The sequence below is a fragment of the Diceros bicornis genome, chromosome 36 (assembly GCF_020826845.1).
Source record: "Diceros bicornis minor isolate mBicDic1 chromosome 36, mDicBic1.mat.cur, whole genome shotgun sequence".
NCBI lineage: Eukaryota > Metazoa > Chordata > Mammalia > Perissodactyla > Rhinocerotidae > Diceros > Diceros bicornis.
The window spans coordinates 16,782,016-16,799,682 of record NC_080775.1 but is presented as its reverse complement, the minus strand read 5'-3'; the positions used below and the strand labels follow the sequence as shown (position 1 = coordinate 16,799,682).

Below are 17,667 nucleotides of genomic sequence, written 5' to 3'. Positions count from 1 at the left end.
TGTTAGCCCAGGGCCAGTCTTCCTCAGCAAAAAAGGAGGATTGGCAGATGTTAGCACAGGGCTGATCTCTTCACAAAAAAAAATAAAATAAAATAAAATAATGTCTAGTCACTAAGATTAAAAAAAAGATCACATAGACACAACATCCTGGAAAAAATAGCATATAACTTAGATGGTGAGTGACGGTAAAGGGTTCTAAGGTCCTTGTATTACTAGGAAGGATGGTAAAAATATTTATTATATTTAAATTTTGATATCATCAATATACATTTTAAATTTTCTATTATGACCACTAATAGAATAGAAATAGTATATACACCTTCCAAAGAATTAAAGCGGAAAAATAGAATAAGGAGGTGAAAAAAATCAATATAAGAAATCAAGAAAGGATAACAAGAACTATGACAAAAAGAAAAAGTGGAACAAGTTATATCAATGTAAACATAGTCAATGTAAATAGTCAGTGTAAATAAACTGAATTTTTCATATAAAAGAAGGGACTGTCTGACTGGCTAAAACCCAAAACCCAGCCACATGCTCCTTATATAAGACACATCTAAATTATAAAGACTAACATAAAAAGATTGGTATGGTCACATTAATATCAGATAAAACAGCATTTAAAACAAAAAGCACTACACGAATTACTAGAGATAAAGCAGTTCAGTATATGTTGATATAAGTTTCAATTCACCAGAAAGATATAACAACTTGTATGCACGTGATAACATAGCTTCAAAATACATAAAGAGGGGCCAGTGCCGTGGCATAGTGGTTAAGTTTGCACGCTCTGCTTCGGCAGCCCAGGGTTCGTAGGTTCGGATCCCGGGCACAGACCTGCGCACCCTTCATTGAGCCAGGCTGTAGCAGGCATCCCACATATAAAATAGAGGAGGATGGGCAAAGATGTTAGCTCAGGGCCAATCTTCCTCAGCAAAAAAAAGAGGAGGATTGGCAACAGATGTTAGCTCAAGGCTGATCTTCCACCCCCCCCCAAAAAAAAAATATATATATATATAAAGAAAAAGATTGAAATATGTACAATCAGAAACTAAAAGTCCACCATGATGGATTTTAACATATTCTCTTAGTAACCAATAGACTAAGCACTCAAAAACTCAGTAGGAATATAGAATATTTAAACAATATGATTAACAACTGTAGTCTAATGGACATGTATAAAGCATTTATATAATAACAGCTGAATACAGTATTTTCAAGAACCTAAGAAATATTTATAAAATTTAAAAATATGTATTATCTCTACTCATTTGTATGTATGACCTACTTCACACTCTTAAAAAGTATTTAAAAATCATCATTCTTGATTAACGATGTTACATATGTTACATGTATTCTGTATCATACAGAGTAACATTATTAAATATGTTATTTTAAATTCAAATGAAAGTACCCAAGATCTCAAGGCAAATAGTAGAGTCAAGATTTACAAGTAGGTATATCTGGGTCCAAAGATTCTATTCATCATACTACGATGCAGCATCTACGAGCACCCCTCTATTTTATCAGTACAACCAGAAGATTCCAGAAGATAGCCAAGTACTGATCTTGATACCAACCCAGTTGCCAGGAGAATTTCCTTTACCTTCATGTTACTCAGTTTCCCCATTAATAACTGGCTTCTCTGTTCTGCCACAATTATAACTTGTTTTATTTTTTCTGCATAGGATTTTACAATATTTTTATTAAGTAGAAGCATGTTATCAATACATTCTGTAGGATCGTTAGTTTGTTAAATCGTAGAATGTCAGGTATGATGATGAGGATTTATCAGTCTGTTAATATGGCTTTATTCCAATATGCAAGATAGAAGTAACTGCAATGTATTATTAGACTTATTTGTACTGTGTTAATTCCTTAATCAATTCAATCTAAAGGCTAATGTCTAGCCTTTGCAACATTGTTAGGCTTCTTCATAAAATTAACCGCAGCCAACATCTGTATATTTAGTCAACTATTTTGCTGACCCCTACCCAACTATATAATGTGTAGGGGGTTGAGCAGTGGACCCCAAAAAGACATGTCCATGTTTTATCCCTCTGAACCTCTGGAAGTGACTCTATTTGGGAAAAGGGTCTTATAGATCTAATTAAGGATCTTGAGATGAGATCATTCTGGATTATCTGAGTGGGCGTTAAATCTAATGACAAGTGTCCTTATAAGAAACAAAAGAGGGTCCAGCCCTGTGGCATAGTGGTTAGGTTCGAGCACTCTGCTTCGGCAGCCTGAGGTTCGCAGGTTCAGATCCCGAGTGTGGACGATGGCCCGCTTGTCAAGCCATGCTGTGGTGGCGTCCCATATAAAGTAGAGGAAGATGGGCATGGATGTTAGCCAAAGGTCAATCTTCCTCAGCAAAAGGAGGAGGATTGGCATCGGATGTTAGCTCAGGGCTGATCTTCCTCACACACGCACAAAAATCATGAAGGAAAAAAAAAAAAAAGGAGGAGAAGACACAGACAGACAGGAGGAAGCCATGTGAAGACAGTGGCAGAAACTGAAGTTATGCAGCCACAAGCTAAGGAATGCCTGGAACAACTAGACAATGGAAGAAGGAAGGAAGGAGTCTCCCCCAGAGCCTTTGGAGCAAATGCAGCCCTGCCAACACCTAATTTCAGACTTCTGGCCTCCAGAACTGTGAGAAAATAAATTTCTATAGTTTTAAGTCACCCAGATTCTTATTATTTGTTATAGTTGCCATAGGGAACTAAGACAATACCACCAAACAAATAATATACCTATTACTATTATTTTTTATAATTGCATTTCCCAAAATTCAGATGATTCAAACCACCAGTCACAACAGCAAACTTGAACATTAATATTTGTGGTTTTCTTCAGGGTGAAACCATTCGCTTTCCCTTCCCTTTATATTTGCAGATAAATTTATCACTCTAACTACTAGCAAATACTGAGTATGTGGAATTGGCAGCTACTGTGATGTCAGACCCTGAAACAAAGAAGTGAAGTAAACAGTGACACCTACTCTGAAGGGTTATGAAGGATTAAGTAAATTAAAAGAAATGACTCATGCAAAATACCTAGGATACTCTCTGACATAGAGTGGGGACAGACAGAAAAATGGCGGCATTGACTTTTATTAATGTTTACTGTAACACTTTATAATTACTATCTTCCAAGTAGCTAGTGGTTTTCTCTAGGTGATTAGTATTTGATTGACCTGATGACTTTATTTATTTGATCAGCCATAATCATCTGATGGCTTGCAGTAATTTATAGATATTCTGCTTACCTATCAAGGTGTGACATAACCGTTCTGGAGATATCTGCTCCTGCTTCTTGCAACACTCGGATAATCTGAAATGGTGCACTTGCATTCCTTCCAGGATGAACGATAACAGGACAGCCAAGCTGAGCCTGAGCATGAGCGGTTGCCTGAAGAACCTTTCTTTCACTCTCGGTCAGAGGCCAGGAGCAACCAATTTCCCCAATAACACCACACTTGATACTGGTTCCATCAGCTCCATGGAGAATTTCATTAATGAGGACATCAGTAAGCTAAGGAAGAGTAAGAATGCAAATATTTTACAGACTGTGGAATTGTAACATAGAGTTGCCACAGTATGTGAATGAATTTATTTGTTTAGGCATTCATTCTTTAAAAAATGTATTCATCATTCATTCCACTAATACTGGCCAATGAGAAAGGCATTTTGCTGGCCAAATCTCAAATTCAACAAGTTATTCTAAATGAAAGATTTAATAATATCTTACTGTGTTTATTTAACAAGAAATTCATGGACTTAAGAAAGTCACCATAGGGGAAAAAAGTGACTTAATGAAAGTACATTCAGATTGAGAAAAAAATCTATAATTTAACCTGAGGAGCATCTAGGACATAGAAAGACTGCCCTTGAATCTATGTCAATTGAATAAAATAATTTTTTTTTTCTTGGTGAGGAAGATTTGCCCTGAGCTAACGTCTGTTGCCAATCTTCCTCTTTTTTCGCTTGAGGAAGATTATCCCTGAACTAACACCTGTGCCAGTCTTCCTCTATTTTGTATGTGGGTCACCGCCACGGCATGGCTGATGTGTAGTGTAGGTCCGTGCTCGGGATCTGAACCTGCGAACCTGGGCCACCAAAGTGGAGCGTGCTGAACTTATCCACTATGCCATGGGGCCAGCCCTTTCAAGCAATTCTTTAATTCTCCCTTATTTATTCTGTCCTTTACCCTATACAGCATAGCAAATCCACAGCACACAATACTAATATTATACTTTTTGATTCATATTTATATTTACTGATAAGAGTGGTTGGAAGAATGTGTAATCCCTGACATCGGGATACTCTACAAATAATATAAATATATAAAAAGGGAAAGGCCTAATTGGAAAATGACGCAGATAAAATTTTGAAATACAAAGTACTTCAAAGGTCAACTTTGCAAAGACTGTAGCTGACAGTCTATGCCCATCAAACAGGCAATGGTAGATACATACGAATATATACATATATGAATAAACACATATAAATACATACATGTATGTATAGAAAGAGAGCATAAACACGTGCAAAAAAAGCTTCGCAGCTTATGCTTTCTTTTTGTCCATGAAAGATTTACTTCCTCCTGCCCATTCTTGCTTAAGATCATATTTATGACAAAAACAGGGGAATGGATTTTCTTCCACCCCTCCTGGTTTGTAAAAGGAGAAGGAAACATATTCGCAAATGTGCCAAGTCTCTGCCTGCCAAGTTTCACCCTACAGTGAATTTTTATTGCTGGTTATTATAAAATCCAGAAAGAAAATCGAGGTTGCATAACTGAAGCCTATAATGGAAAATCGAGGTTTACAAACACACTGGGGCACTACTACTGAGCATAGATACGATATATACAAATCTAAGTATTAGCACGGGTTTTTCGGTGAGCAGTGCATTAGGATCTCCTTCCTCGACGGTTTCTCTTTACGAAGTGAAATGTTCCTAATTTGGGTCTCAATTGGCAGATGTCTTTGCTAGCTAGCAGATTTCTGTAGCATGCCCAGCTACCTCTGAGCCAATGACACTTCCAAATGTAGATGACACGTAGGGATAATCCAACTCTGACGTTCTGGCTATTCTGAAATTATACACGAATATTGTCAAAGACCTTAGGGCGTTTTACCTGCTCCACTGACATGGCTCTGGTCTCTGAAGAGTGAGTTGCATCCACATAAAACCCAGCTCCGGATATGATATGGATGCCAGTCTCTTCCGCAAGCCACTTCAAAGTCTGCACATCTCGGCTAATCCCGGTGGTTGTGTTCTCCACCAAGGCTCCTCCGCCTTTGGCTTTAAAATACAACAATTCTTCCTTTATGGCTTCTGTCTCCTGATTCAATTGAAGATTCTCTTTATGGGAATAAGGGTTTTTCTGAATCCAAAATAAATTTTTCATCATAATAGGTTCCTTAGAGGTAGCTTCATGAGAGGGAGGAGGTGGGTAGTAAGAGCAGTCAAAGGTCATTGTCAAATGTTCATGGGTCAGAGTGCGGCCCAGTTCACTTGGCTCCACAAGGCCCAGGACGGTTTGGACTTTCCCACTTAAGGAAGACATTTCTGACGTCACCGGGAGACCTAAAAAGAGTGCTTTCTGGAAAAAAGAAAACTATATCAGAAAATTTAACACGCACATAAATTCTGTCCATAGGGGATGTGAGGCTGTGAACGTAGACTCGTGTAAGAAAGAGAATCAATGAAACTAGAGATACGATCTCTCTTATAATCCTGCCAAAGTCAGAGTCTGTCCCTTGTAAATTGCTTAAGTTCACTGCAGCTCTAAGCGACATGCATGGTGTTAAATGTCCCTCAACCACTTCCACTGGGACTCCGCTGCCTGATTTAATCCCAAACTCATCTCCTAGAAATATTTCTTAATATCTAGTTCACATTTTTTTTCTGCTTAATATTATCTCATTAGTCATAGCTATACTTCCTTGGATAATTCAACAATAATCTCCATGAAAAAAAACTCTTCATAATCAATAACATATCAAAACCAGCCATGTATCAGAACTGTTTCATTTGTCATTTTTCAGCCAAATTAAATACGCTGTGGCTACGGATCATTCCATTACTCATTCACTGTCCAACTGGACAAACTTCTGTGGAAGGTCCACCATGTGCCAGAAATGGAGCTATAAAGAGGCAGAAGACAAAATCTCTGACCTTGAGGATTTCACAGATTATTCCCCAAAAAATAACTGGGGAGAGCACACCTAGGCTTACTAACGAAAAAACAAAAACAGAAACAAACAAACCTCTCTACTCTAGATGTTTTATTTTGTCAATGGCACACAGTCAGAAATACACTTCAAAAATACGCAAAAGCAGGCTGACTCGTGGCATAGTGGTTAAGTTCCGCACTCCACTTCGGCAGCCCGAGTTTTCGGGTTCAGATCCCAGGCATGGACCTACACCACTCGTCAGCCATCCTGAAGTGGTGACCCACATACAAAGCAGAGGAGGATTGGCATGGATGTTAGCTCAAGGCTGATCTTCCTCACCAAAAAAAAAAAAAAGTATATGCAAAAGCAAAAGTTCTTAGCCATAATGGAAGTGACTAGGATTTATTGAAAATGAAATCTGCTGTCTCTAAAAAGAGGAAATATCTCTCTGTTTAGCTGTTCACTTTCATTTGGAACACAAATCAAGTATTCACCAAGTTTCTATCACTGATGGCAAGAACCCCAATTCTAGTGCTTCCATTTGAAAGTACATTTCCTAAATGAAGGGATGTCACTTGCAAAGTAAAGGCCCTACTGGAAGAGGCAAACACAAGCATGTGAGCAAAACCGTGGTCAGAAAGGGTGTTCCCCACAGAGCACTAGCCAGACACACTCCGAGGACGGCGAAAAAAATGGACTGGGAACTGAGTAAAAGAGAGTGTCTTTTGAAGCTCTCAAATTGTCCCTTTAAAAGACATTCTGAAATCATTTTTCCCCACATCCCTTTGAAGGCCCTCTCTGACTTTCTGAGCATCAATTTTCTCATCTGCACATTAAAATAATAATGCATGTTTCATAGGCTGTCATAAGAATTAAACTAAATTTGAGACCACAGGTAAAAAGACTTGGAAATGTGTTTGGCACATAGCGCATGTTCAAAAAATAGTAGCTTTGTTATGCTAGTTCTGGGAACTATTATGTATTTCCTAAGTAATTTCTTTTCAGAGGAAGTGGTTGATTAGGGAGGAGATCATGAGAGGGAGCAGTGGGTATAGGACAAACTCATAATGGGTCTAGTGCATACATAAAACAAGGTGAAAACCGATCAGCATCAGAGAAAAGGGAGTACTGAGCTATAGGCTAATTTACATCAAGCCACTGTAATTATCTGGAACTCAGGTATTTGATATATACAGTCGGCCCTCCATATCCAGGGGTTTCGCATCTGTGGATTCAACCAACTGCAGATCGAAAGGCTCACAGGGGTTGCATCTGTACTGAATGTATACAGACTTTTTTCTTGTCATTATTCCCTAAACAATACAGTATAACAACTATTTACACAACATTTACATCGGATTAGGCATTATAAGTAATCTAAAGATGACTTAGAGTATATAGGAGGATGTGCATAGGTTATATGCAATTACTACCCATTTTATATGAGGGATTTGAACATCCGCGGATTTTGGTATCTCTGGCAGTCCTGGAACCAATCCCCCGCAGATACTGAGGGATGACTGTACTGGCCCACAATGCAATGCATAAAAGATTGACTTAGACTGTTTGACAAAGAACTTGAGCACTTATGGCTAGCATGGCCTCTCATTTTTTTTTTTTTTTTGATAGTGCTCTTCTGCAAGCCACACTTTCAACATCTAAATAATTCACATGGCGGCCATGACGAAAGAAGATGGCATCTGTTTAGAGAATCACTGTGTAGCTGCCAGTCACTACACAGGGCATTATTTTTCATCGATGATGTTGAAGAACTCACTGTTCCATGCCTTATTCCTTGTGACTGAAAGCAAGGAATATGTAGCTGGTTCCTTCAGTTGATGAAATTAGAGTACCATTAATAACAGATTCAATCTTCCATATGGGTTCATTTGCTCTTTCCTTCCTCTGGCTGATGGTCCTACTGAGGTGATTCTAGAGAGTCACTGGGGGGCCAGAAACTTGGATAAATTGATCAAGCACTATCACATACCAGAAAAGTACCAAACTGCATATTTAATTGATACAGATTTGAAAGATAAATGTTGGTAAGTTTCAAGCTCTCAAGCTGTGAGTCTTCGTGAAAAAAAAATCACTTAAGAAATGTCATCTCTTCTGGGAAATTCCTCTTAATGCTCTCAGGCAGAACTAGTTGGTGTTTCCTATGATCATACACAATGTCACCCATACTTAAAGGATAAGAAAAGATTAAAGAACAAACTGCAGCCAACACTGCTCTAAGCTGGAATGTGTCTTTTAGTGGGATAAAATATGTGTGTGGAATTCACGGTTCCTGCGCAGCGAAGGAATCCCTTTTCGGTCTACACTCAGCCTGGAAGTTGTTCTCTTCTCAGTATAGAGGTGAAGGGCTATTAACGACCTTCCACCATAGAGATGAGAGTTCACAGAACAAGGAGGAAAGTCACAGAGAGTGAGAGGTTCAGTGCACAACCGTGCAGACAGGAATAACCCCCAACACAGAAGGCAGGCTTAAGGCATTTTGCAGAGCATCCACAGGAAGCTTCCGCGTTGCACATACCCGCACAGAAGGTAGTGGGAGAAGAGATAGCTGGAGCTATAAACACATTTGCGAAAAGCTTTGTTGTACTTCAGATGTGAAATCTGAGCAGTCGAGAGACTGAGGGTAGTCTGCAGTTACTATTACAGCCTGGTCAAAGGAAACGATCCTTCTCATTTCAACGGATATAGAATCAAAATTAAGACATTGAACTTTAAAGGGAAAAAACGACAAAAGAAGAAGAAAATCAGAGAACAATACTACAGCACTGAGCTGGAAACCAGAGACAATATGTAAGATTTGTCTTTTTTGAAAATAGACGCATAAATTAACTTTTTTCAAATATATAGCAAATTTGCTGAATTATTGGTGATTTGGTGGTGGGTGGGCAGTCTAGGGGCAATTCTAGTTTAGTTTGACTTAGATTTTTGCCACAGCTATTTCATCCTGGCCATTATAGTTAAGATTTTTCTGTCCACCTAAGTTGAATATCCATTTCAGTTACACTTCACATTTCAGAGGGTAGGACTTCTAGAACTCTGAATGTTTGCCATCTGAATGAGTGGAATTTCTCTTAAATGCAATGCTCCCTATTTCATAGACATATGCCCTTTTCCTGCCCTGCCTCTGCTGCACCTGCTCTTAGATCTGGTTGAAGGTACTCAATTTACAATTTTAGAAGCAATGGTCAAATTGGTAAGTTGATGTTTGGTGAACTGATTTTCAGTTCACTTCTCCAGCAACTGTGTACATTCTAATCCCTATCATAAATCCCTGGTTCCGTTTCACTTATAGCTGTTTTCTTTCCCTGATCAAACCCTGATAAAAAGTAGGAAGGCATTTCACAGTTTTATGCAGGAGATATGAACTGAATAACCTGGCAGCCATGTGGAGTATGGATAGGAGGGGGCCAGTGAGCCTGCAAAGAGAACAGCAGGGTGTTGAGAGAATCTGGAAAAAATCAGATGGTGGCCTGGTCTGAGGTGACACCAGTGGAGATGGTGAGAAAGCAGAAACATAGAAGTAGAGCAGATGAACGTTTCTAACTGGACTTGCTGGTGCTATAAAAGTATCCCCCAAATAAATGGGCTCCTCAGAAGAAAGTGCTGTCTGGGGAAAATGAGTGGGCACTCCCATTTTTTATGGCTTATATCACAGAGCGGCCATACTCTATAAACACTGCACTTAAAAGCTGACATTTGATTTGTGACCAAAATAGTTTAAAAACCACACAATATTTTTTAAAGCTTGTGTCAATACCTCCATCATGTGCGGGTTCAAACCTGTGACGTGTCTTAAATAGCATCGGTCTGGTGGCTGAACAGTGGTGACACACGATTTCCTCCTAGCACACATCACCGCACGTCCACTTGCCCAGATATTTACGGTTAAATGGCTCTACTGCATGGAGATTTAGAACTTTTCATATTAAACACTGTCAAAAAATCAATAACCACGCCTGAATAAAGAGAAAGAAATCCGACCACTTGACTACAGAGAGCAATAATGGGACCCAGCAAGTTCTTCAAACTGTGACGTAAATAAAACAAAACCACTCTGAGATATAAATGAGCCGCTTGTATGTTGCGTTCAGAGGAAAATGGTAAAATTTCATTTCCAAGTTTGTTTTTTTTTTCTATTTGACTAAGGGAGCAAGAGAGACAATCTGGGGATATTTCCAAATTCCAAGAACAAATATGAAGATGGTGGCAGAGATGTACCCAGGAAGTGACACTCCTGGAAAAAGGCATTCAGACAGGGCTGCCTGGGAAAGGTCCTCTCCTCTGGGTCAGCTCAGGCCTTCCCTATCCTGCCCTCCTAGAAGTGTACAGTTCATCTAAACTGAGAGGTCACTTCAGTCAAGTGCTTGTTAAAGTCAGACATCACATTGGGCCACTCAACTGAAGGGAGCCGGCTTGGGGCTTAACTGACTCTTTAGTCCAACATGTGCTAACTGGTCAGTCTTCAAGTCACACACACTACAAGTTTGGTCAATAGTACTACTGGCTTCTGGAATTTGTTATCTGTTTAGTCAACAAACTGAAAATATTTTCTCCTTAATAAAAGAAAGGAAGAGAGGGAGAGGTAAGGGAGGGAGAGAGGAGGGGACGAGGAAAAACCCAGTATCTCTACTCAGGTCAAAGTGCAACATTACTCACTGCTTATAGTAACATCCAGAGTTGGGACAAATGTAACGTTGTTGAAACGCTACCTGTAGAACTGACCTGTATGGTTTTCTTCCTTTGAAAACCAGATCTAGCTCATCTCAGCCCTTCTCATTCTCAGGGGAAGGTTCCACACTCAGTGCTATGAGATGTTTGATGTAAAATTTTTGATTTACTACTAGCATATAGGCCTGGAAGTGAAACATATACCAAGTGACTGGATACAGCAGTTTAACTTATGTTTCTTCATAAAGATCTCTCCAAGTTGAAGTTAGTTCTCGGCTTTTTATAGAAGGAATTTTCTCTTCCATGGATTCCTAGCAACAGGTTGTCTTCCAGAAACAATATTTTGAGCAAACTGCACAGTGGGTCCTTAACTGTGTTTAGTCATTACAGAGCTTAAGATCTGTGCTACTTTTGATTCCTGGCAAATCACATATTGATTTTATTTATTTATTTTTTTGCTGAGGAATATTGGCCCTGGGCTAACATCTGTGCCCATCTTCCTCTGTTTTGTATGTGGGACGCTGCCACAGTGTGGCTTGATGAGCGGCATGTGGGTCCGTGCCCAGGATCTGAACCCGTGAACCCGGGCCACTGAAGCAGAGTGCATGAGCTTAACCACTACGCCACTGGGCCAGCCCCACAAATTGATATTTTAAACATATAAAATATCTATATTCCTCACACAATTTCATTTGGAAGGCTATTCTCGAGGTGACTTGTTTAGTTGGAAGAACAGTAGGTTCAGAGTCCAGAGCTCTTGGCTCTTCCACTGAACAGCTGTGTGACTTTGGGCAAGTAACTTAACCACTCTGAGCCTGCTGTCTCCTCTGTGAAATGAGGGGTTGGACCAGATGACTTCCTGATGACGTCCATGGTTCCATGATAACTTGAACTTGGAATGGATATTATTGACTTTCTGTAGATCATTAACTATACATGAAGGCAGTACTCTAAGAACAGTTTTTAAAATGTCTATTTTATATACATGTACATACATGCATACATATACATGTAACGAGAGAGAGAATGAATGAATTTCATTCATCAACTATCAATTTCATTAATGAACTACCAATGAAGGCTGTACCTTAAGAATGGATTTTAAAATGTATATTTTATATACCTATGAATACATCCATACACGTACATGGAGAGAGAGAGAGAGAACGAATGCATTTCAGTTGCAGATCCTTCTAAGTATAAAAGAGAACTCTAGGAGGGATGGGTGGTTTGAAAGAACCCTGAATTTGGAGTCCTGGCTCCAGCGTTTCCTAGGTGTGTGATTATGGAAAATTTAAAAGCTTACGATGAGTTCACTGTCTCACTTGAAACCTGGAATCATATCTGCCTGACCTACTGCACAAGATTTGAAATTAAAAGCAAATAAGATGATACCTAAAAGCACCACCTAAATTATAAGACCCATATATTTGTTTGGAATTATTATGCTAAATTTTGAATGATTTTCCAAATATTTGCTTGGTATCCTCAAGCAAATGAACCTAGACTTGTTCTTTAAAAAAACTAATGACAAGGTTCAGCACTGAAGTTTATGAATCAAACTGAGGCTCTAATTTGCTTATAAATGAATTCCTTTACTGGAGGCCTGTGATTGTTAAAAGCAGATTGACTGTTGCGATTGACATCACAACTCATTAGGCTTTTGGAAATGACCCACTGAAGTGATTACAGCGAGAGGAGGTCCTCATTATCCGTGAGTAACTGGTCCTGGAAATGCCGTTTTAAATGAATTCGCTTAATACAGCCTGTTAGCTGGCCTCCATAGGTGGCTTTCAGTGATCTGTGCCTTCCAACATTCACATCCTTGGGCAGCCCCCGTCCATACCGAACCTAAGCTGGCTTGTGATTCGCTTTAGCCAATAGATTGTGGCAGAAGTGACGCTATGCCACCTTGGGACCCAAATCTTTAGAAGGAGCTTCTGCTTCTGTGCTGTGGGGAACCTTGAGCTGTAATGTAAGAAGTCTGGCTGTCTTCCCCACGTGGAGGAGGAGAGGCCCTAAGACTACCTGGAGACAGAGAGAACCCCCTGCTCACACCAGGGTCCCCACTGAGCTCAGCCTTGTGGCTGTCCCTATGAAGGTACCAGGTAAGTGAGTGAGTCATCTTGAAGATTCTAACCCAGCCAAGATCCCACAAGACTACAGGCCCAGCTGCAGCCAACCCAGCAGAGTCTGGCCAACCCACAGAATGATGGGAGATAACAAAATGATAGTTTGAAACCTATGTTTTGGGGGTGGTTTGTTACACAGCAATAATAACCAAAATATACAGAGACCAACATTGACTAAGAAGTCATATTTAAAGGACTTGATTAATATTTCAAATTAGAAAAATAAAATAAATATTATTTAAAAAGTCATAATTATAAATATGTCCTAATTCTTAGAATGAAGAATTAATTGAATGGTAGATCTGGGGGGCAGGGGGTATAATTTTTATGACAAAATTATGTGATATGACATCCTTTACTTGACTTTTGCACCCCAGTGATGAAAAATTTTATTATTATTTATTATTTTTGCAAAAATATTTCTGAAGACTTTATTGTTTTTACTGAGGTCCTCTATTAACCAGTTATTGCAACTCATTCTCTCTCTTTTATTTTTTTTGCTGGGAAAGATTCGCCCTGAGCTAACATCTGTTGCCAATTTTCCTCTCTGTATTTTTTCCCCCTCCCCAAGGCCCCAGTACATAGTTGTATATTCTAGTTGTAAGTCCTTCTAGTTCTATGTGAGCCACTGCCACAGCACGGCTACTGACAGACAGGTGATGTAAGTCTGCACCGGGGAACCGAACCCAGGCCGAAGTGGAGCGCACCGAACTTTAACCATTAGGCCATCAGGGCTGGCTTGCAACTCAGTCTCTTTGGAAGCATTCATCCTGACCTAATCCATCCCAATTTCTCCTCTTGGACTATTACTGTGTCACATCCTCATTTGGTGTTGTATATAGTTTAGCATTTCTCCAATATCATTTTCATCAACTTCATGACTTACTGCATCTTTCTTTCTTTTTAAGTTTTCAATTTTACTTTGCAATCTACTTGTATCATATTACTTGATATTTATGAATATCTACAGCAATCAGCCAGAGATGAAGAAAGTGATGCTGAGATGCTAGGCAGAAACAGAAATTAGTATGAAGGAAATAGGAATGCTTAAATGAGAATTAATATTTGAATGGTCAACCCATAGACTTGGTTTATCTAAGTCACCTATTAACTGGGGGAGGGGCACTCATAATGAATATATCATATAACGAGATTCAAGAGATTATCTCAGCACATGTCACATTGTACTGAACTAATCTATTCAGGGATTTGTCTTCATTTGACTACGTGCTCTGTGCCTGCGTGCAAGTTGGAGGGGAATGGGGGGGGTCTCTCTTTTATCCTCTAAACTTACATAGTATCTACCATTTGGTTTGCATTTGTGAAAATGAACTGAACTGAGTAGAGAGAAAGAAAGTAATTAGTTTGTGCCTTAATTAAAGAATGAGAGAGTGGAAAGTTTTGTTCTAAAATGAATAAAATCAAATGTACTATTACTTTAAAATTCACATATGATTAAAAATTTCCTTTTCTTTTTTTTTGTTTTGGTTGAAGTTTGAAAGTGGAACTGGCACATAATATACAGAACCAGACTCCAAATCCCATTGTATTAAAATATCCCACAAATAATTACTTTTTTTTATATACAAACAAATGTGGCAGTCTAGTTTAAATTACTCCTTCTCAAGACACAAAGAAATGGAAAGATATTCCATGCTCTTGGACTGGAAGAATTAACATAGTTAAGATGTCCATACTTCAAAGCAATCTATAGATTCAATGCAATCTCTATCAAAGTTCCAACAACATTTTTCACAGAAATAGAACAAAGAATCACAAAATTTATATGGAACAACAAAAGACCCCAAATAGCTAAAGGAATCCTGAGAAAAAAGCACAAAGCTGGAGGTATCACACTCCCTGATTTCAAAATATACTACAAAGCTATAGTAACCAAAACAGCATGGTACTGGCACAAAAACAGACACACAGATCAATGGAATAGAATCAAAAGCCCAGAAATAAACCCACACATCTATGGACAGCTAATCTTTGACAAAAGAGCCAAGAACATACAATGGGGAAAAGAAAGTCTCTTCAACAAATGGTGTTGGGAAAACTGGATAGCCACATGCAAAAAAATGAAAGTAGACCCTTACCTTACACCATACACAAAAATTAACTCCAAATGGATTAAAGACTTGAATGTAAGACCTGAAACTGTGAAACTTCTAGAAGAAAACATAGGCAGTATGCTCTTCGACATCGGTCTTAGCAACATCTTTTCAAACACCATGTCTGACCCGGCAAGAGAAACAATAGAAAAAATAAACAAATGGGACTACATCAAACTAAAAAGCTTCTGCACAGCAAAGGAAACCATCAACAAAACAAAAAGACAACCTAACAATTGGGAGAAGATATTTGCAAACCATACATCTGATAAGGGCTTAATCTCCAAAATATATAAAGAACTCATGCATCTCAACAGCAAAAAAACTACCAACCCAATTAAAAAATGGGCAAAAGACATGAACAGACATTTCTCCAAAGAAGATATACAGATGGCCAACAGACACATGAAAAGATGTTCAAAATCACTAACTATCAGGGAAATGCAAATCAAAACTACAATGAGATATCACCTCATGCCCGTCAGAATGGCTATAATTAACAAGACAGGAAACAATATGTGTTGGAGAGGATGTGGAGAGAAGGGAACTCTCATACACTGCTGGTGGGAGTGCAAACTGGTGCAGCCACTATGGAAAACAGTATGGAGATTCCTCAAAAAATCAAGGATAGAACTACCATATGATCCAGCTATTCCACTGTTGGGTATTTATCCAAAGAACTTGAAAACACCAATTTGTAAAGGTACATGCACCCCTGTGTTCATTGCAGCGTTATTCACAATAGCCAAGACTTGGAAGCAACCTAAGTGCCCATCAAGGGACAAATGGATAAAGAAGATGTGGTATATATACACAATGGAATACTACTCAGCCATAAGAAACGATGAAATCCAGCCATTTGTGACAACATGGATGGACATTGAGGGTATAATGCAAAGTGAAATAAGTCAGAGGGAGAAGGTCAAATACCGTATGATTTCCTTCATTAAGTAGTAGATAATAACAACAATAAACAAACACATAGGGACAGAGATTGGATTGGTGGTTACCAGAGGGGAAGGGGGGAGGGAGGAGGGTGAAAGGGATAATTCGGTACATGTGTGTGGTGATGGGTTGTAATTAGTATTTGGGTGGTGAACATGATGTAATCTATGCAGAAATAGAAGTATAACGATGTACACCTGAAATTTTTACAATGTTATAAACCAATGTTACTGCAATACACAAAAAATTAAAAAAAAAAATAAGTAAATTACTCCTTCTCAGTGATAAATGAAGAGATCAATGGCTACATACATAAAATCCTCATGCCTACAAACTAAACCTAAAGCATGATGTATTTCTTGAACATAATTTTCAGAGGATACAACATAATAAGAAGCTGTCCAAATTTCAAATAGCTGTCTAAATGTCCAAATATCAAATAACTGGGATATTTATTTGGAATTACTGCAGCCAGATAAGCCCCAAAACATGGTGGGGGGAAAGGGATGCTTGCTTTCAGTTTTGTGTGAACAGTGCTAAATAATAAAAACATTTAAAATGTATAACACATTTAAGGAACTTAACTTACACTTGCAACACTGGAAACGTCAAATAACCATTTGTAATTTCTCATGAATAGAAATCCAGCTTCACATTGCAGGAAAACAGCTTTCCATTTTAAATGGCAACTTGGTCCTAAAAGTTAGCAGAAGTGGTCACATTGTGGGGACGCAACAGAAACTATCATTTAGGAGACAGTTAAAACAAATCCGACCAAGGGTTCACTGACTGGTTGGAGAAACAGAAGCAAGATTATAGTGAGTGTGATAATACAACAGCCCTCCCACAGGCAAAAGCTGGAAAGGTGCACACATGCCCAATTTTTCTAAAAAGCGGTTTAGCAATATGTATCTGGAGTCTTAAAATATTACTTTGCTGTTGGGGATCTGTCTTAAGAAAATATTTCCATACATGTAAAAAATATTTATGCACAAAGATTTCATTGTGGCATTATTTATAGGATAGTGACCAAAATATCTCATAATATGGGAATGTTTACATACATGATGGAACATTATGCAAACATTCAAGTTATATTTTTAAAAAATATTTAATGACATAGGAAAATGTTCTTATAATGTGAAAAAAACAAACTATGAAACTGTATTGTAAGTATTATAAATGTATGGAGAGTGTATGTATCTACATATACGTAGAGCTTAACTAGAAATACTAAAATGTTATGTGTATCTTTGGGTGGTGGAAGGAGTAAAGATAGTTAATTTTTCTTTCATTACAATTTAATGTATTTTTCAGTGTTTTATGTTTATCTGTTTCATTTATAATCAGTAAAAGGGACTAAATGGGAAAAGATCAATCTTACCAGTGTAAATTATCTGATGCCTATATGAATGTCACATGTAAAATAACAGAATATAGATTTTGAATCCTCCAACTGAAACACACAGATAGGCAAAGATTTATGAACTCAAAGCTATTTCAAATTCTTCTTTATTATCACAGAGTTCCTAATTGCCAGTCATACCTGAGATTTGCTATTGTTCGTGTGCAAATATTTCCGATCAAATTACATGCCTTTGCA

The 17,667-nt window shown here is 38.3% G+C and overlaps 1 protein-coding gene across 2 annotated transcripts in view; it reads right to left on the bottom strand.

The window, feature by feature from the left end:
- Nucleotides 1-17,667, bottom strand: part of PTER (phosphotriesterase related) — a 68,885-nt gene that overhangs the window by 28,828 nt on the left and 22,390 nt on the right. The window contains exons 1-3 of one of the 2 annotated variants that reach the window (XM_058532485.1): nucleotides 16,654-16,721; nucleotides 5,146-5,613; nucleotides 3,272-3,537 (exon numbers count right to left, since the gene is read on the bottom strand). In XM_058532485.1, coding sequence (XP_058388468.1) covers nucleotides 3,272-3,537; nucleotides 5,146-5,613; nucleotides 16,654-16,698 — 779 coding nt within the window. In that variant the 5' untranslated portion in view covers nucleotides 16,699-16,721. Of the gene's footprint in view, nucleotides 1-3,271; nucleotides 3,538-5,145; nucleotides 5,614-16,653; nucleotides 16,722-17,667 lie in introns of those variants that run through there. The other variant, XM_058532486.1, reaches the window with a different exon arrangement.